We start from the raw sequence: 21,797 nt of genomic DNA on the forward strand, positions 1-21,797 counted from the left end.
TCCATTCTCAAAGATAAGGTGTGCGTCTATCTGCTGTCGGTATAGTAGGGACATTCTGATGATGTTATTCAAATAAAAATTAAATGAACTGCATTTTGGTCATAGATCCACCTTCATTATGCCACATTATGTCATCTTCGTTTATAAAAGAAGAGTAAGATTATTTTCCACTTAATTATCTTATATAGATGTAGAAAGATGCTCTATAAATTCTTTATTAATTTTTATTACACTCTGTTACTGATAATGTTGTCTATAAAAGATGGTACAAACCACCTAGTGTAATGAAAAGCAGGGTTTGAGGACGTACTTTTAGAAGGCAGAGTAAAGAGCTGAGGCTCTGTCAGTGATTATTGTATATTTCTGTGATGGGAGTTGAAAGATATGAGTGCTTGGAATCAGCAGGACCTCTTCATGCCAGGAACCTGCTGCCTTCTTGAGCAGAGAAGGAAGGCCCCTTCTGGGCAAGAGAGCACGTGAAAATTGAAATCACAGGTCACAAACTGCAGGCCGTGGGCTCATGTAGCCTGCTAAGAGGTTTTATTTGGATAACACTGTATATGTTTTTTTAATTTAGTGCCAACATCTTAACACTGTGACATGTCACATTTAAAAAACATAAATGTCTGTCTTCTCTTGGGAAATTGGGGTGCACTGGCTGTCTGGACCCATCTTCCCGCATGGCTGCAATGACCTGGTGCTGAGCTGTGGCTGCTCATTCACAAGCCACTCACACTCTTCAGCAGCCCACAGCCGTCTCTCCTCCCTGCTGACTTCCCCTGGCCCACTTCTTGTGGGTGCTTTATCAAGCTGAACGCTGGAGGCATTTGAGCTAGTGACCCTGGACCTAAGAGCTTGCTTTTTACGCTATGAGGAAGACACTTCAGGGCCCTTCTGGAATGGGAGCTCATTAAAGAAAGCAGATCTGCTGGAGATCTTTTTGAGGAAGTGGATGAAATATTTTTCACTTGGAGCCCCCTCCCGCCTTTTTGTTTGTGCTCCTAGTGCTTTTGCTATGCATTGACTAACTTGACACCATATTTCATACCCAGTATTAATTTTTGGCAACCACTCTTCATTCCATAGATTTTTTCTTTTGTGTTGCTGAAAAGGTTCTATTTATTAAAGAGCTTTGTTAGATAGAAGTAGTAGAGGGAAATGAACAGCAGTCCTATTTATGATCTTAGCATTTGTTCATTTTCAGTCTTGTCACCATTTCAGCCATTACTGATTTGAAGCCCCAAAATGCCTCATTCAAACTTGGAATATTATCATTAGAAATCCTTATAATAAAATGAAAAAAACCTAGCTCTCTTTCTCTCTTACATACACACACACAGAACGTTCATGATCTCATGCTTTTGTTCCTTATTCTGATTTTTTTAAATTATGTTTCTTTTGCATATCACCTTCATCTTTTCATCAGCCTTTATTGGCATGTGCTCTTTGAAAAATCAGATACCTCAGGGCCATTATTTAACCCTTTCCCAAGCCTGTCTCCACTCCTCCACTCTTTATGCTCCATTCTGATCTTAATTCCTACCCCTCTCACGTCCCACCCACCCCCCCCGCCCCCTGCTGTGCCCCAGCCACACTGGTCAGGTGTATTCCCAGCTCTGCCTGGAATGTTCTCCCCGGGACCTCGGCCAGCCTCCCTCCCTTGCCTTATTCAGATCTCTGCTCAGTTGTCCCTTGCTCAGAGCAGCCTTCCCTGACCACATGACCCAAAACATCAACAACTCCTTCCCCTTCCCAGCAGGCTCTTCCCTGCTGCATTTTTGTTTTTTTTGCTTGTTTTCAGAGCATTTATGACCACCTGATATTGCATTATTTAATTTCTTTTATTATCAGTTTTTCTGATCCTGCCACTAATATGTAAGGCCCTAGAGGGGAGGGGCTTTATTTTCATTCATGCCTGTCTCTCCAATGCATTGAACAGTGCCTGAAACATAGCAGACCTTTAATAAGTATTTGTTTAATGAATAAATAAATACATGAATAATGGAAACTTCCATACTCTTTATTTAACAGCTACAAGTACATGTAGGGTGAACCTAAGTAATGAAAGGAACCTTGGTTTTACTAAGAAGAATTTCTCTGTATCGATAATATGTACCATGTCAGGGAAGCAAGGAAATAAATGATTATACTGATTGCTTTTGTTATAGCATTGTCATAGCAAATGATTTCCATCAAAAACTTCAAATTTCTTTATCACCATGAGGTTAGGGTACAAGCAGAGCCTCAATGAGCAACTGGGGATGATGCAGAGAGAGCTGTTGCATTAGTTGGGGTGGAAGTGCTATTTTTTTCTGGATCAGAAGACCATGAAATTCTAGACTAACATGCAGTTAAATCCACATTAGGTTAAAGCCAAAATCAGGCCTTCTATGTCCTTAGCAGGGCTGCACTTAGGTAGCACTTTGGCTTTTGGTAACTTCAGCCACAACTTTTGACTCCAACCCTGATTGCTTAGAATTCTTTATTTTTAAAAAGTGTTTTCATATTAACTTTTGCTAATGGAGAATTTCAAACATTTCCCAAAATAAACAGAATAGTATAGTGAACCCTGTTCCCATCACTCAGTCATCAGCTCATGAGAAACTCATTGGCTTATTTCAGCCAATTCAGCTGCTTTCTCTTCTTATGTTATTGTGAAGCAAATCCCAAACACCTTATTCATTTTATCCATAAATATTTTGGTGCACATATATAAAAATTAGAGATTTTTTTTACATTACCTCAATATCATTATTACACCCATAATAAACTAACGTTAAATTCTTAAATCATCATCTATCTACAAGTGTTCACATTTCTAGTTGTCTCATAAATGTCATAATTTTTGAAAGAGTTTGTTTGAATTGGACTCCAAATAAGGACCACATTGCAAGTGGTTGATATACCTTCTAAGAATCTTTTAATCTATAGGCTTTTATTCCACTTTTTATTTGTTGAAGAACTGCCCTGTTTGTCCTATAGAGTTTGTTTATTGCATCCCTGTGATAGAGTGAAAATGCTTCTCTATTCTCTGTATTTTCTATGAATTTGTAACTCAATCTAGAGGCTTGATCAGATTCAGGTTCGGTTTCTTTGAAAAGATTTTTCCTAGGTGATATCATATACTTCCATTAGAAGAAACACGATGTTTGGTTATTTTTCTTTTTGTGATATTGGCAGCCATGATGTTGTCAGGTTCTTCTGCAGAGATCCTTGTCTAGATCGTTTTATAGCTTCCTTGTAGAGTTGCCCATTTTCAGATTCAAAACTTATGAATTTATTATTGGAAATTTAAGAATTGTTTTAATGCAGAATATTTCTTTAGTGATTGTTTAGGGAGAGATCACATATTAGTGCAGGTACTGATACATCAGAACTCAAATGGTTCATGAGATATTAGAACTGTGTATACTGGAGTCATGGATTATTAAAACAAACAGTAGTGCATAGGAATATAAGTAACCCTTGGCATATAAGGATTCCTTATCCTCTGGGTTAGTTTAATTTAGCTCAATTTTATATTATATATTATAGTCTTTTTTTTTTTTTGCTGGCTGCCAGAGCTCATCCATGATTACTTTTCTCTGTTTGGTTTTGTTTTTTATCTTAACTGAAGGAGCAGTCTCATGTCCTTTTGCCTCCTGGTGAAACTTAGAACTAATTCCCTGAGCAGCTAGCTGTTTTCTTTTATCCCGGGTCCCACGGCCTGGATCAAGACTGGATCTATCCATGTTAGAGTAGCTGAGGTTAAACAGTACACAGAGAAGTGGAGACTGATTTAGCAGAAGGAAACCTAAGTGCCTAGAGAAGGGGGAAGGAGAGTGCTGGTGAGAGACAAGCTGATTCACCCAACAGAAGACCAGATGGTCTTAGAAGTTTGAAGTTGCCAGGTATTTCTGAAAGCAGAATGAAGCTTTGGACTAAAAAACAGTGGAATTAGTTAAATGTGGGTTAAGAAGCTTTTGTCATACTCTGCATACCACTCCTCCCCCGCCCCCCCACCCAGCCAGGCAACTGCTTCTCCACCATTTCATAGGAGATGGGCGATTTATTTTCTGGAGAAATTAAACCAAAAAATAAAACCAAAAATTAAATAAATAAAAAAATAAAAAATACCATAACCAGTAAGGCAAGGACATAAGGAGCTGGACAAAAACATGGAGGTTATTTTTAAATGTGCAGATTGTATACTGAGGCCTCCAGCCTTCTTCCTATATCCAACTTCTAGAATCTGGCAGCCAGGTGTTTGCCGTCCCCACCCCATACTCTAGGCATGAAATCAAAGCTTCTTTCTCTGGCCTCAGAGAAAAAAATTATAGGTACACATCTTTGAGAATTCTCTCTGCCAATAGATATCTGCTCAATCATGCTACAGTATATTCCACCAGTCAGCAAGTCCCACCAATGGTCAGAAGGTTTCCAAACAGCTTTCCAGGAACTCACTCTTAAATATAAAGAGATAATTGAGGATTAACAGATAGTTGAGCCAGTCTCCAACAGGAAAGATAAGTACCAAAAGCAAAGTAAAATGAATAAGAGGAGAGAAGGAATATAGAGGAACAGAGAGACACAAAGAGTAGGAGAAAACCTTAAAAAGAGAAACCTTAAAATTAATATTCTCAAAAGATAAGAGATATACATCCGAAATGTAGGAATGGAATAGTATTAAAAATGAAACAATAAGAAAACAAGAAATTGTTCTTGGAAATTAAAAATATGACAGTAAACAAATAAACATGCAAACACAACTAAGTAAAAGAGTTCAAAGATAAAGGTAAGAAAGTCTGCCAGAGAATAGGACAAAAAGATAAAGAGACCAGGAGAGAGAAATTTTTTTTAAAATTGGAGTTTCAATCCAGGAGGCACAATGTCTGACTAATAGAAGTTCATACAGAAAAAGTAATGGGGACAAAATTATCACAGAAATAATAGAAGAAATTATCCCAGAACTGAAGGACCTAAGTCAACGGAGTGAAAGGATTTGCTCAGTGCTCAGCTCATGTGCAGGGTACACCACTGGGACATGTCAGAACACTGAGTAAAAATGGAAATAATCTAAAAATTTCCAGGAGAAAAGCCATGCAGGTCTCCTGCCGAGGACTACAAATCTGAATGGCAGTGGAGTCCTTATCAACCTTGCAAATTAGAAAGCAGTGGAGTTCTGTCTCGTACATGCTGAAGGACATCTTCAGCCTAGAATTCTACACCAAACCAGATCGTCAGCTGCATGTGAGGCTAGACTAAAGACATTTTCAGCACAAGCAAGGTCTCAGAATACTTTTTATACCCCTTTTCAGAAACCTGATAAAGGTTGTACTTCACCAGAACTAGGGAATAAATGAAGAAAGTGAAGGACCTGGAGTCCTAGAGAGGAGGATGCAACCCAAGCGTGTGCAGCTCACCTAGAGAGCACGGGGGCAGGGCTCTGCTGGAAGCAGGCCTCCGGGCTGCAGCAGCCACAGGAGTGGGTAGATTCTCCTGATGACTGTCACTGGGTGGGAACTAGAATCGAGAGGATTTTACAGAGTTTTAGAAGGTCAAGGTAGCTACAAAGAAAGCTAACTAAATGGAAAGACTAGTCAGTTATCATCTCCAGAAAAAAAAATTTTATTAAAAAAGAAAACAAATATAATAAGAGTATTACTTGATGAAGCAGTAGACAAGATGTATATAATTGTGATTCACATAATGACATAAATCCTGATTATTGATTTAACCAAAACAGCATTATGATGATTTTGAAGATTTGAGGGAAGGGTAAGAGTGTAACAGAGCTTGGTTCTCATCTGTTAAATAGGAAATTAGTTGTTAATGTCTAAATTTGATCCATCAAAAGATATCTAGAAATTTGAAGGCAAAGTCCAGCAAGAAGCTAAGAGCGGAGAGTAATTGCCTCTGATGAGTGGGAGGGGGGAGTGGGAGGGGAGCAGGGAGAATTGGAGAGGGTTGGCAGGGTCTTCTTGGTTTGGATTTGAGCCTTTAGTTCTGTTTGAGTTTTTCAAATTATGAGTGTATGTTACTTTGATATTAATGTTAAATAATCAAAATAAAACGTATTCAATTAACATTTTTTTTTTAATTTTAGTGGAAGAACGCAGTTTTGTTGAAAAGCACAGATGGCCATCGAATATGTACTTGAAACAGCTTGCAGAATACAGGAAGTATATTCACTCCCGGAAATGTCGTTGCTTAGTAATGTAACTGGAGCTTTTACATATATACAGTTTTTAAAAAATTATTAAGAATGAGATTCCTCTGGGTTCCAGTAAAAACCTTGTGAAAGAAACCAATTATGGACGTTAAAAAAAAAAAAAAAAAAATGACCATACAGCTTATTGTGTTTATTAGTTCTCTTTGAGAAAAAACTACTTTTTTAGTCTTAAAAGGGAACAAAATATGCTGTAGGCTACAATTAATACTTAACCTTGTGTATAAAGCTGTTGAATAACTACTTTTCCCCTTTAAGATGTTATGTTGCTTCAACGATATTAAACATCCCAGTTAAGAAATATTTAAATTAAAAAAAGATCACATAGGATTAACACAGAAATTTCATCATGTCTAATTGCTCTATGAAGATGAAGGACATTTAAAGACCCAGTGTGACTATTTCTATCATGAGAAGTCTAGGGGAAGATTGATCAGTTTAATATGAGATTTTAGGAATAGAAATTTGCCTGAGATTTTGAAAGTGAAATGCTACCTGGGTCCAAATCAGTGACAGTATTTGAACCTTCATTGAAAAATAACACACACACACACACACAACTGTTTTTCACCTTGGCAACCCAACCGAGCCACCTTGTCTCCTCCCTGGGATTCTGACTCGGCAGGAACCCAAGTAGGGCTGGCTTTCTGGATGGGCTTTGAAGGGTCCTGCACTTGGTTCAGTGCCCTGCTGTTGCCATCTTGACATTCTAATAGTGTTTAAACAAGGGGCCCCATGTTTTCACTTTGCACAGTGCCAGGAAATGTAATGTGTTGCCCAAACATCATTCCCTCTGGAAGCAGAAAAGAGGCGCTGATACCCAGGGAAGGGAAGGAGGCACCCTGGAGAAAAGCCTGCATGTGGGCTTCCCTTTGCAGAAGTCTTTGCCATCCGGGGCTTCCACTGCCCCCTTGGCAGGCAAGGGAGAAGCTCACTGAGTGTTGTCTCAGCTCTAGAACACTCCCAAGTTCTTGCGCCATCACAGAGAAGCAAAACTTTCTTGATCGTTCTGTAAGGCCCAGATGTTGGTAAGAATGACAAGCGTGGCCTTCATACACATTAGAAAGATGCTCACGGGAAAAGATCCTTTTTAGAGAATTCGCAATGGAAGGCTTAAGACTTTTTTTGTTTTAAAGTATTTACTAAGATTGATTAGGATGTCAGAATTGTTTGAATTCTTTCTGAGGACCCCGAATTTATTTGATGTGAAGTAGCATGAATCTTGTCTTCAAGATAACCCAGTAAGTTAAAAGAAAGTATATAAATCAAAGACTTGGTATGTGTAGAGAAAATGGTACTAGGACAGAGGACAGAGCTAGTTTCTCTGTATTACATGTCCACAGAAATAATTACATCAGAAGCTTACGGGCCTAGAGGTAGGAAACCAGGTTACTATTTATTGTTAGCATCATTTTCATCAGTAATTCATTGTTGAAATATATTTTTCTTTTGATTTCTGGTGGCTTTAGAATATGCATAGTTTTTTCCACCCGTTCAAAGGTTTGACTGAGCTGTTTTTTTAACATAAGATTAGATTCACATGTAGTTAGCCCTTGGACAAATATCAACACTGTCAGAGTAAAATAGTAAAAACAGTAAAAACTCTCCACAGATGTCTTCCAAGAAACCTGATTTTAACCAGACTGTATTGATGAATATTATTGGAATGTGTTTTTAAAAATTTTAATCACTTGAGTTAATAAACCATTGACAAATCCAATTTAACAAGAATTAGCACTGCAAAGAGTAGATACTGTAGTAAATTTCTAGAAATTCAATCACATTGAAGAACTTGCAAAACACAGTGATAGCCTTTGTTCTTCATAGCATATTCTTACCCCTGTATGAATTACTACATTTAAAACTCTAAATCAGTAACTTTTAACCTAGGAAATTGAAAAATTTAAGTTCTAAAGCAAATAAAGTATTTTCTTGAACATCTTATTTAACATTGAAGTAGACCACAAATAGTTCTTTTAGATTGTTTGACCTGACTAGGAGTTGGGTTTGAAAGCTGGTGCTCTTTTAGTGTTGAGCATGTGGTTTGTGTTACGAAAGTTATTTACCACTTTGTATCAGTGACTCAAATACCCACCCAGATGACACAACTGTCAGGAGCTAGTCAGTAATAAAATTAGTGTTTAAGCCAGTTTGGATATAGACTCTTCAAATACGTTTAAATTAACTCAATTTAAAATAACAAGAAATTTTAAAATATTTATAAGCTATCTTAGAGAACTGAGTGCTCATTTTGAGTTTTTTTAATTTGAAAGATTGTTTCTAGATGGATGTATACTATGTGTTGATCTCTGCTTCAATATATTTATCAATCATTTTATTTAGAGAAGATACTATATGGTAGAACTAAGACCTTTTTTTCCTGGGAGATTTTCACCCTATTTAACTCTTTGTATATTTCTGACTACTCTGTGTTCATATTATAGGAGCTAGACCTGTAAGAACTTTCACTAAAATGATTGAAATTCACATTGGTCCAAGCCAGCACTGTGGCTTTGTATTGTGTAGTAGCAGAAGACTGAAGAATTTGATAAATTTGACTTTGAACACAGCTAAACTTTTCAGATGTAATTTAAAAAACTAGAGGAGACGGGGCAAGATGGCAGACTGGTGAGCTGTATGTTTTAGTTACTCCTCCAGGAAAGTAGGTAAAAAGCCAGGAACTGCGTGGACTGGACACCACAGAGCAATCTGTCTTTGGGCATACTTCATACAACACTCATGAAAACGTGGAACTGCTGAGATCAGCGAAATCTGTAAGTTTTTGCGGCCAGGGGACCCGCGCCCCTCCCTGCCAGGCTCAGTCCCGGGGGAGGAGGGGCTGTCAGCTCCAGGAAGGAGAAGGGAGAATTGCAGTGGCTGCTCTCATCGGAAACTCATTCTACTGATTCAAACTCCAACCATAGATAGACTGAGGCCAGACACCAGAGACTCTGAGAGCAGCCAGCCCAGCAGAGAGGAGACGGGCATAGAAGGAAAACAACACGAGAAGCTCCAAAGTAAAAGCAGAGGATTTTTGGAGTTCTGGTGAACACAGAAAGGGGAAGGGCGGAGATCAGGCCTTGAGGCGCATATGCAAATCCCGAAGCAAGGCTGATCTCTCTGCCCAGGGCACCTTTCCTTAATGGCCCTGGTTGCTTTGTCTATTAGCATTTCAATAACCCATTAGATCTCTGAGGAGGGCCGTTTTTTTTTTTTTTTTTTTTTAAATCCTTTTTGCTTTTTCTAAAACAATTACTCTAAGAAGCTCAATACAGAAAGCTTCAAAGAATTGAAATTTGGGCACGTCAAGTCAAGAGCAAAAATAAGAGAGCTCTGAGACAAAAGGCAATAATCCAGTGGCTGAGAAAATTCACTAAACAACACAACTTCCCAAGAAAAGGGGGGTGTCCGCTCACAGCCACCATCCTGGTGGACAGGAAACACTCCTGCCCATCGCCAGCCCCATAGCCCAGAGCTGCCCCAGACAACCCAGTGTGACGGAAGTGCTTCAAATAACAGGCACACACCACAAAACTGGGCGTGGACATTAGCCTTCCCTGCAACCTCAGCTGAATGTCCCAGAGCTGGGAAGGGGGAGCAGTGTGAATTAACAGAGCCCCATTCAGCCATCATTTGAGCAGACTGGGAGCCTCCCAACACAGCCCAGCAGCCCAGAACTGCCCTGGGGGGACGGCACTCACCTGTGACATAGCACAGTCATCCCTCAACAGAGGACCCGGGGTGCACAGCCTGGAAGAGGGGCCCACTTGCAAGTCTCAGGAGCCATACGCCAATACCAAAGACTTGTGGGTCAGTGGCAGAGACAAACTGTGGCAGGACTGAACTGAAGGATTAGACTATTGCAGTAGCTTTAAAACTCTAGGATCATCAGGGAGATTTGATTGTTAGGGCCACCCCCCCTCCCCGACTGCCCAGAAACACGCCCCACATACAGGGCAGGCAACACCAACTACACACGCAAGCTTGGGACACCAATTGGGCCCCACAAGACTCACTCCCCCACTCACCAAAAAGGCTAAGCAGGGGAGATCTGGCTTGTGGAGAACAGGTGGCTCGTGGACGCCACCTGCTGGTTAGTTAGAGAAAGTGTACTCCACGAAGCTGTAGATCTGATAAATTAGAGATAAGGACTTCAACTGGTCTACAAACCCTAAAAGAACCCTATCAAGGACAGCAAATGCCACGAGGCCAAAAACAACAGAAAATTATAAAGCATATGAAAAAACCAGACGATATGGATAACCCAAGCCCAAGCACCCAAATCAAAAGACCAGAAGAGACACACCTAGAGCAGCTACTCAAAGAACTAAAGATGAACAATGAGACCCTAGTACGGGATATGAAGGAAATCAAGAAGACCCTAGAAGAGCATAAAGAAGACATTGCAAGACTAAATAAAAAAATGGATGATCTTATGGAAATTAAAGAAACTGTTGACCAAATTAAAAAGATTCTCGACACTCATAGTACAAGACTAGAGGAAGTTGAACAACGAATCAGTGACCTGGAAGATGACAGAATGGAAAATGAAAGCATAAAAGAAAGAATGGGGAAAAAAATTGAAAAACTCGAAATGGACCTCAGGGATATGATAGATAATATGAAGCGTCCGAATATAAGACTCATTGGTGTCCCAGAAGGGGAAGAAAAGGGTAAAGGTCTAGGAAGAGTATTCAAAGAAATTGTTGGGGAAAACTTCCCAAATCTTCTAAACAACATAAATACACAAATCATAAATGCTCAGCGAACTCCAAATAGAATAAATCCAAAAAAACCCACTCCGAGACATATACTGATCACACTGTCAAACATAGAAGAGAAGGAGCAAGTTCTGAAAGCAGCAAGAGAAAAGCAATTCACCACATACAAAGGAAACAGCATAAGACTAAGTAGTGACTACTCAGCAGCCACCATGGAGGCGAGAAGGCAATGGCACGATATATTTAAAATTCTGAGAGAGAGGAATTTCCAGCCAAGAATACTTTATCCAGCAAAGCTCTCCTTCAAATTTGAGGGAGAGCTTAAATTTTTCACAGACAAACAAATGCTGAGAGAATTTGCTAACAAGAGACCTGCCCTACTGGAGATACTAAAGGGAGCCCTACAGACAGAGAAACAAAGACAGGACAGAGAGACTTGGAGAAAGGTTGAGTACTAAAGAGATTCGGTATGGGTACAATAAAGGATATTAATAGAGAGAGGGAAAAATATGGCAAACATAATCCAAAGGATAAGATGGCCGATTCAAGAAATGCCTTCACGGTTTTAACGTTGAATGTAAATGGATTAAACTCCCCAATTAAAAGATATAGATTCGCAGAATGGATCAAAAAAAATGAACCATCAATATGTTGCATACAAGAGACTCATCTTAGACACAGGGACACAAAGAAATTGAAAGTGAAAGGATGGAAAAAAATATTTCATGCAAGCTACAGCCAAAAGAAAGCAGGTGTAGCAATATTAATCTCAGATAAAATAGGCTTCAAATGCAGGGATGTTTTGAGAGACAAAGAAGGCCACTACATACTAATAAAAGGGGCAATTCAGCAAGAAGAAATAACAATCGTAAATGTCTATGCACCCAATCAAGGTGCCACAAAATACATGAGAGAAACATTGGCAAAACTAAAGGAAGCAATTGATGTTTCCACAATAATTGTGGGAGACTTCAACACATCACTCTCTCCTATAGATAGATCAACCAGACAGAAGACCAATAAGGAAATTGAAAACCTAAACAATCTGATAAATGAATTAGATTTAACAGACATCTACAGGACATTACATCCCAAATCACCAGGATACACATACTTTTCTAGTGCTCACGGAACTTTCTCCAGAATAGATCATATGCTGGGACATAAAACAAGCCTCAATAAATTTAAAAAGATTGAAATCATTCAAAGCACATTCTCTGACCACAATGGAATACAATTAGAAGTCAATAACCATCAGAGACTTAGAAAATTCACAAATACCTGGAGGTTAAACAACACACTCCTAAACAATCAGTGGGTTAAAGAAGAAATAGCAAGAGAAATTGCTAAATATATAGAGACGAATGAAAATGAGAACACAACATACCAAAACCTATGGGATGCAGCAAAAGCAGTGCTAAGGGGGAAATTTATAGCACTAAACGCATATATTAAAAAGGAAGAAAGAGCCAAAATCAAAGAACTAATGGATCAACTGAAGAAGCTAGAAAATGAACAGCAAACCAATCCTAAACCAAGTAGAAGAAAAGAAATAACAAGGATTAAAGCAGAAATAAATGACATAGAGAACAAAAAAAACAATAGAAAGGATAAATATCACCAAAAGTTGGTTCTTTGAGAAGATCAACAAGATTGACAAGCCCCTAGCTAGACTGACAAAATCAAAAAGAGAGAAGACCCATATAAACAAAATAATGAATGAAAAAGGTGACATAACTGCAGATCCTGAAGAAATTAAAAAAATTATAAGAGGATATTATGAACAACTGTATGGCAACAAACTGGATAATGTAGAAGAAATGGACAATTTCCTGGAAACATATGAACAACCTAGACTGACCAGAGAAGAAATAGAAGACCTCAACCAACCCATCACAAGCAAAGAGATCCAATCAGTCATCAAAAATCTTCCCACAAATAAATGCCCAGGGCCAGATGGCTTCACAGGGGAATTCTACCAAACTTTCCAGAAAGAACTGACACCAATCTTACTCAAACTCTTTCAAAACATTGAAAAAAATGGAACACTACCTAACTCATTTTATGAAGCTAACATCAATCTAATACCAAAACCAGGCAAAGATGCTACAAAAAAGGAAAACTACCGGCCAATCTCCCTAATGAATATAGATGCAAAAATCCTCAACAAAATACTTGCAAATCGAATCCAAAGACACATTAAAAAAATCATACACCATGACCAAGTGGGGTTCATTCCAGGCATGCAAGGATGGTTCAACATCAGAAAAACAATCAATGTATTACAACACATTAAAAACTCGAAAGGGAAAAATCAATTGATCATCTCAATAGATGCTGAAAAAGCATTTGACAAAATCCAACATCCCTTTTTGATAAAAACACTTCAAAAGGTAGGAATTGAAGGAAACTTCCTCAACATGATAAAGAGCATATATGAAAAACCCACAGCCAGCATAGTACTCAATGGTGAGAGACTGAAAGCCTTCCCTCTAAGATCAGGAACAAGACAAGGATGCCCGCTGTCACCACTGTTATTCAACATTGTGCTGGAAGTGCTAGCCAGGGCAATCCGGCAAGACAAAGAAATAAAAGGCATCCAAATTGGAAAAGAAGAAGTAAAACTGTCATTGTTTGCAGATGATATGATCTTATATCTAGAAAACCCTGAGAAATCAACGATACACCTACTAGAGCTAATAAACAAATTTAGCAAAGTAGCGGGATACAAGATTAATGCACATAAGTCAGTAATGTTTCTATATGCTAGAAATGAACAAACTGAAGAGACACTCAAGAAAAAGATACCATTTTCAATAGCAACTAAAAAAATCAAGTACCTAGGAATCAACTTAACCAAAGATGTAAAAGACCTATACAAAGAAAACTACATAACTCTACTAAAAGAAATAGAAGGGGACCTTAAAAGATGGAAAAATATTCCATGTTCATGGATAGGAAGGCTAAATGTCATTAAGATGTCAATTCTACCCAAACTCATCTACAGATTCAATGCAATCCCAATCAAAATTCCAACAACCTACTTTGCAGACTTGGAAAAGCTAGTTATCAAATTTATTTGGAAAGGGAAGATGCCTCGAATTGCTAAAGACACTCTAAAAAAGAAAAACGAAGTGGGAGGACTTACACTCCCTGACTTTGAAGCTTATTATAAAGCCACAGTTGCCAAGACAGCATGGTACTGGCACAAAGATAGACATATAGATCAATGGAATCGAATTGAGAATTCAGAGATAGACCCTCAGATCTATGGCCGACTGATCTTTGATAAGGCCCCCAAAGTCACCGAACTGAGCCATAATGGTCTTTTCAACAAATGGGGCTGGGAGAGTTGGATATCCATATCCAAAAGAATGAAAGAGGACCCCTACCTCACCCCCTACACAAAAATTAACTCAAAATGGACCAAAGATCTCAATATAAAAGAAAGTACCATAAAACTCCTAGAAGATAATGTAGGAAAACATCTTCAAGACCTTGTATTAGGAGGCCACTTCCTAGACTTTACACCCAAAGCACAAGCAACAAAAGAGAAAATAGATAAATGGGAACTCCTCAAGCTTAGAAGTTTCTGCACCTCAAAGGAATTTCTCAAAAAGGTAAAGAGGCAGCCAACTCAATGGGAAAAAATTTTTGGAAACCATGTATCTGACAAAAGACTGATATCTTGCATATACAAAGAAATCCTACAACTCAATGACAATAGTACAGACAGCCCAATTATAAAATGGGCAAAAGATATGAAAAGACAGTTCTCTGAAGAGGAAATACAAATGACCAAGAAACACATGAAAAAATGTTCAGCTTCACTAGCTATTAGAGAGATGCAAATTAAGACCACAATGAGATACCATCTAACACCGGTTAGAATGGCTGCCATTAAACAAACAGGAAACTACAAATGCTGGAGGGGATGTGGAGAAATTGGAACTCTTATTCATTGTTGGTGGGACTGTATAATGGTTCAGCCACTCTGGAAGTCAGTCTGGCAGTTCCTTAGAAAACTAGATATAGAGCTACCATTCGATCCAGCGATTGCACTCCTCGGTATATACCCGGAAGATCGGAAAGCAGTGACACGAACAGATATCTGCACGCCAATGTTCATAGCAGCATTATTCACAATTGCCAAGAGATGGAAACAACCCAAATGTCCTTCAACAGATGAGTGGATAAATAAAATGTGGTATATACACACGATGGAATACTACGCGGCAGTAAGAAGGAACGATCTGGTGAAACATATGACAACATGGATGAACCTTGAAGACATAATGCTGAGCGAAATAAGCCAGGCACAAAAAGAGAAATATTATATGCTACCACTAATGTGAACTTTGAAAAATGTAAAACAAATGGTTTATAATGTAGAATGTAGGGGAACTAGCAGTAGAGAGCAATTAAGGAAGGGGGAACAATAATCCAGGAAGAACAGATAAGCTATTTAACGTTCTGGGGATGCCCAGAAATGACTATGGTCTGTTAATTTCTGATGGTTGTAGTAGGAACAAGTTCACTGAAATGTTGCTATATTATGTAACTTTCTTGGGGTAAAGTAGGAACATGTTGGAAGTTAAGCAGTTATCTTAGGTTAGTTGTCTTTTTCTTACTCCCTTGCTATGGTCTCTTTGAAATGCTCTTTTATTGTATGTTTGTTTTCTTTTTAACTTTTTTTTTCATACAGGTGATTTGAAAAAAGAAGGGAAAGTTAAAAAAAAAAAAAAAAAAAAAAAAAAAAAAAAAAAAAGAAAAAAGACAAACAAGGGGAAAAAAAAAAAAAAAAAAAGATGTAGTGCCCCCTTGAGGAGCCTGTGGAGAATGCAGGGGTATTCGCCTACCCCACCTCCATGGTTGCTAACATGACCACAGACATAGGGGACTGGTGGTTTGATGGGTTGAGCCCTCTACCATAAGTTTTACCCTTGGGAAGACGGTTGCTGCAAAGGAGAGGCTAGGCCTCCCTGTATTTGTGCCTAAGAGTCTCCTCCTGAATGCCTCTTTGTTGCTCAGATGTGGCCCTCTCTCTCTGGCTAAGCCAACTTGAAAGGTGAAATCACTGCCCTCCCCCCTACGTGGGATCAGACACCCAGGGAAGTGAATCTCCCTGGCAACGTGGAATATGACTCCCAGGGAGGAATGTAGACCTGGCACCGTGGGACGGAGAACATCTTCTTGACCAAAAGGGGGATGTGAAAGGAAATGAAATAAGCTTCAGTGGCAGAGAGATTCCAAAAGGAGCCGAGAGGTCACTCTGGTGGGCACTCTTATGCACACTTTAGACAACCCTTTTTAGGTTCTAAAGAATTGGGGTAGCTGGTGGTGGATACCTGAAACTATCAAACTACAACCCAGAACCCATGAATCTCGAAGACAGTTGTATAAAAACGTAGCTTATGAGGGGTGACAATGGGATTGGGAAAGCCATAAGGACCAAACACCACTTTGTCTAGTTTATGGATGGATGTGTAGAAAAGTAGGGGAAGGAAACAAACAGACAAAGGTACCCAGTGTTCTTTTTTACTTCAATTGCTCTTTTTCACTCTAATTATTATTCTTGTTATTTTTGTGTGTGTGCTAATGAAGGTGTCAGGGATTGATTTAGGTGATGAATGTACAACTATGTAATGGTACTGTAAACAATCGAAAGTACAATTTGTTTTGTATGACTGCGTGGTATGTGAATATATCTCAATAAAATGATGATTTAAAAAAAAAAAAAAAAAAAAAAAAAAAAAAAAAAAAAAAAAAAAAAACTACACTACATTGATATAGTTAGGTAACAATGTCTTCAAAGAATACTTTATTTTATTTAAAGCCTCTGTTTAACTTAATCTTTAATAATTTTGCAAGGAAAAGAAGGGTATGTGTGTATTTTAATATAGCCTGACCTGAATTTATATGTTTTTAGCTTTAGTATTTAACATTTTGTAACAAATAAACCTTTTTTTTTTTTTTTTAAGAAGTTTAATGTGGTGTACTGTAGTTATTTTACCTTGTATACTGAAATGCTGAAATGAATTTGGGGCATACTGCTTTTTGTTTCTCAGGCATAATTAAGTTCCTCAGATGACTTCCATTATGTGTCAGATATTTAAAATGTTACTGGTTATATCGATGACTCATAAATGTGTGATGAGATAAAGAAATTTATATTGCCTTCAACAGCTGGTACTAGAATTACTCCTAGCAAGATAATTGCCTTTATTCAGAAAGATGATTTGATAATTGTTTATCATGGAGGTGAGCCCCCTGCAAGCTTGAGCATTGGCTGGGAACAAGACTTTTGAGAAGTGGAGAAGCTGCTCTGTATAATTTGGGGTTAAGAATTTGGAACTTCCCAAGGCTCAGGAGCCCACATAGGAGGGGAGAGAGGCAAGGCAGCCCATCATATGAGGATGCATTCTGCACTACTAATGCAACCTGTCTTGGGAAGGTTCCCAAGTTACCAGTGTCTACTAAACTCATAAAGGACTCCACAGTTCCATTGGAGTTATATTCCTAACTCAGATCTGATCTAGGCACACACCTGTTTAGAAAGACCTCTGTCCCTATAGAAGAAAATCCCCAGCCCTCATTGGCTGCAGGGCCTTTTATAACTTGGCCCTGTCTTTTCAGTCTGTGCACTCCCACACTTCTTCCCAACCCCTTTATCTTGAGGCACTGAACTGTCCATCCAGATTGTCTTTGTACTCACATCCCTTATACTTTCCTGCAGCTTGGATTGTGTTGCCATCGCTGTCTACATTGCAAAATCCTAAGTGTCCTATAAATCCCAACTTTTATGTCATCTTTGCTTTGCTTTCTGTGACTCTCCCAGGAAGAATTAATTGCTTGTGCATACCTTTCTTATGGCATTTATTGCATTTCCATGTATTTATATTTTGGTGGTCTGTGACTGGCTGTAATTCAAGGACAGGGACCTTGTCCCTAGCCTTCCACCAAGCACAGGACCTGGCATTAGACTGAATAAGACATGGCATTGAAAAGCCCAGATTGCTTCAGCTGGCACAGTAATTGAAAACTTGCAAAGTCAAATGAAAAGCATGCTCACATTTGAAGTTTTGTTTGCCCTGTGGCAGGAGTAGTCAGAATCAGCTGACATGTGGGGGGAGGGGGGTCTGCGGTGTCTAGGGTGACCAGTTGTCTGGGCAGTTGATGAACATATAGAATAGAAATGTGATGGAATATCGAGGGGGTCCCTAGGTGTGCAAAATGATCCTTGGAGATACCTCTACCTGGAATTCTTCATTGGAGACAGGACATTAAGACGGGAGGAGGGATGGAAGAGTTCCTGTTGGGCACAGTGAAGGGGAAATAGGCACAGTGAAGACGGAAACCCTCCCGGTATTATACATAGCATTTGGCTATATGCAAAGGATCCTTAAATTGCATGTAAATGATTTCCCTGGCAATAGCAGGCTATGTTCTCAGAATCATAGTTGTCTTGCTCTGCTCTTAGAGCTTAGTGTTCAACAACAAGCTAATGATCAGCATTAGTATAAGAGTGTGTAACATTCTCTTAGCTTGTTCAGAGAAAAAGGCTCTTTTACTTACTCCTATTTAAAAAAAATCGTATGCAATTTAGTGGCCACTGTATATTACTTTAAAAATTAGGAAAAGAGATGGGATCTCAGCCCCTATTTCTTTGTTGGGAACTTGGACTGGACGATCTGTGGAAACCTTGATTCAAAAACTAACAAAAACCAAAACATGAACTTGTCCTTACAGATTGAGCTTAGTCCGTCATCTGTGATTTAGCACCTCTCTTGTTTTGCCCACTCCAGTGAAATGGGTGTCCTTGGAATGTCTTTTTATCCTATTTCTTCTTCCCCTACTACTCTGCATCACCACTGAAACTCTTTTGCTCTTAATACTTGCAACTCCTATGACTCCAAAGGCCCCAGTAGTTTAGTTTCTAGTAGGTCATGTTCAAGCAAGCAGAAAAAGAACAGTTCTACAGCCAAAAATTATTAAAAGTGTATCTCATTCTTTTTATTTTATTTTGGTGTTGAAATTTTGTAACAGGTAATATATATTTGCCTACTTCGAAACTCAAAATAACATAAAGTTACTTTAGGAGGAGAATCCTTGCTTCTATCCCTGTTTCCCTTCACTCCATTTCCCATAGATAATCACTTTTATTAGTTTCTTGTCCATCATTATGGTATTCATGCAAATATAAGCAAATGAAAATGCATATTCTTTTCATCCCCCCGTAGTGGACAGAATAATGTCCCCAAGATGTCCACATCTTACTCATCAGAACCTGTGAATTTGTTAACTTTGATGGCAAAAGAGACTTTGCAGATGAGATTAAGTTAAGGTTCTTGAGATGGGGAGATAGGCACAATGTAATCACAAGGGTCCTTAGAAGAGGGAGGCAGCAGAGTTAGAGTTAGGGGAGGAAGCATAGTGATGACCGAGAGAGAGTTGAAGATGCTACACTTAGAAGATGGAGGAAGAGGCCACACGCCAAGGAATGACAGTCTCTGGAAGCTGGAAAAGGTGAGGAAACAGATTCTCCCCTCAGAGCCTTCAGAAGGATCCAGGCCTACCAGCGGCTGGACTTTCAACCAGTCAGGCTGATTTTGGACTTCTGACCTCCAGAACTGTTAAGATAATATATCTGTGTTGTTTTAATCCACTAAGTGTGTAATCACTTGTTACAGCACTTACTGGAAACTAATATACCTCTTTTCTACTTAAAGGTGGCATGAATTATATGCTTCATTCCCAATATCATGTAAGAGGGGGTTTCATTCCTTGAACACAGCCTTTCATTAAACCAGTTGTTCTCAAACTGCAGCAGTTAACAGAATCCCCTGAAGGACTGGCTGAAACACAGAGTGCTGGGCCCAGGCTCCGAGTTCTGATTCTGTTGGCCTGGGCTGGGGTCTGAGAATTTGTATTTCTGACAAGTTCCTGGGTGATGCTGAAGCCGCTGGTCCAGTTCTCTCCTGCCTGGAACTCTCGCCCCACCCAGCTCCTCCTGGGCCTTCTCTCCCACAACACTCTCCCTCAGCTCACTGGGGCTTCCCCTCCTCCTCTGTGGTCAGTTTGACCTTGGCCTCTAGACCCAAGTCCCTCTCCTATCTCTATTGATAGCCCTATCGCCTCTCTGCATTTTCCTGATTCTGCTTCAGAACAGCATGATCAAAGGTCAGACGTTCCCCTGAGACCTGGGCAGGTGGAGCAGCCACCCAGAGCCACCCAGAATTTCTCTTTGTTGGGGGGTGGGAAGTGGGAGCTGGACCCAGTACTCTGAGTCACCCAGGAAGCCTCCTGCAGGCTCCCCCTTACATCCTTGTGAACCTTCCAGTCTGGGCCCTTGACTCCTTTGCCCAGTTGATGGCCTGGGCTGTAAATTCTCACAGAATTGACATGCGATTAAATTATGGAAGGACTTAAAAAGAGCCCTATACACACTTTTAAAGGGGTTTGATAAGGAAATTTGAGACTCAAATCTTTTTTGTTTACAATGACAGATTTGCATCTATCTCAAAGTATATCTTTTTAATGGAAAATTGTCTACCTTTTTGTTATTTTCTTTTGTTTTTTAATATTCAGCCACCCTGTAATAACTGGGAACAATAGTGGCGCACAAAGATAAATGTGCTTTTTAAGCCAAAGGGCATTGCAGGACAAAGTTTGGTTAAACCAGTTTTATGAGCCCTGGGAATTTTTATTACAGGCCCCACGGAGTTACTAAGTAATCTCTGTGTGGCTTATTTAGGCTCACTTGGAGCTTCTGAGTGCTTTTACCTTCTGCCTACCAATGGGAAGTATCTTACTTTTGCTTTTACTTTTAATAAATTTTAGTGAATTAAGGCTGCAGAAAAAATAATTTTCTCAGTTTAAATTTTCATAAAATTAAAATTGACATAGAAAATTTTTATTTTTCTAGAAGTCTGTCTAATTTTCTCCCCACTGTGGCCTGGGTAATTGAACACATCATTATCCTGGGGCTTTTGTCCCCTTGGTTGGAGGAGGCAGAGGCTTGGTTTTCTAAATTTATAGCGACTTCCTCTGAGGAACTGAATTGGCTCAGAGGCAACTGGGACATTTTTGTCTGGAGTGACTATATACCCAACTCCCTGAGAGGGTCGCCCAGGAGGACCCCAGTAAAGGCAGATTGCAATGCTGCAATGCTAGGCAAGGTTTAAATGCTTTCCTTGACTAGGTGGGAAGCGAGAGTCAAGACAGTTTATTTGGCAAGAATTCAAATAAAAAAAAGATGATCCTTGAAATAAGTAGTAGGTGCTATCAAATATTGCCTGGGCACGGTCCTAAGCTGTAGACTTCCACTACGACCACCGAAAAAACTTCCTCTTCTTTAACACTCACTATTTTTAATGAATATGGTAAGAAAGACTGACCTTGTGAAGGATCTTAATATTAGTGGACATCAGGGATTCCTAAGCTGCTATAGGGTACCAGTCTGGATGTACTTTATTTCATTTTCGTACCTCTTTGAGCACCATTTTAGAAACATGACAGTTCCTCCAGAAATGTCTGTTGAATATAGCGGAGCACAGTTAATGGAAAACCCAGAAGAATTACTGGTCTCCACGTCAACAGTGTTCACTGCCACGGTCCACATACCCCATTTCTGCTCAGGACCCAGGGAGCCTGGCCAGAGGGCTTGGGCCCTGGGGAGGAGTACGGGGGACACGGATAGCAGAGGCAGGCAAGACCCCACCATCGAGGAACTTCAAGAGCAGGACCTTCAGGGAGGGGCAAGTGTGGAGGGAAAAGAGAGTCACATGAAACACCCCAGGGACTCCCAGAAATAACTGAGAGACTTTGGGGTGTGTGTCATGTAGGGAGGTGTGAAATCGAGTGAAATT

At 39.5% G+C, this 21,797-nt stretch overlaps 2 protein-coding genes across 2 annotated transcripts in view; one reads left to right on the forward strand and one right to left on the reverse strand.

Moving 5' to 3' along the window:
- RHOBTB3 (Rho related BTB domain containing 3) overlaps nt 1-6,326 on the forward strand; it is a 71,328-nt gene extending 65,002 nt beyond the window's left edge. The window contains 1 exon segment of the mRNA XM_037802229.1: nt 6,086-6,326. Coding sequence (XP_037658157.1) covers nt 6,086-6,201 — 116 coding nt within the window. The 3' untranslated portion in view covers nt 6,202-6,326.
- GLRX (glutaredoxin) overlaps nt 1-21,797 on the reverse strand; it is a 58,000-nt gene that overhangs the window by 19,047 nt on the left and 17,156 nt on the right. The window lies entirely within an intron of this gene.

The sequence above is a fragment of the Choloepus didactylus genome, chromosome 13 (assembly GCF_015220235.1).
Source record: "Choloepus didactylus isolate mChoDid1 chromosome 13, mChoDid1.pri, whole genome shotgun sequence".
Taxonomy (NCBI): Eukaryota; Metazoa; Chordata; class Mammalia; order Pilosa; family Megalonychidae; genus Choloepus; species Choloepus didactylus.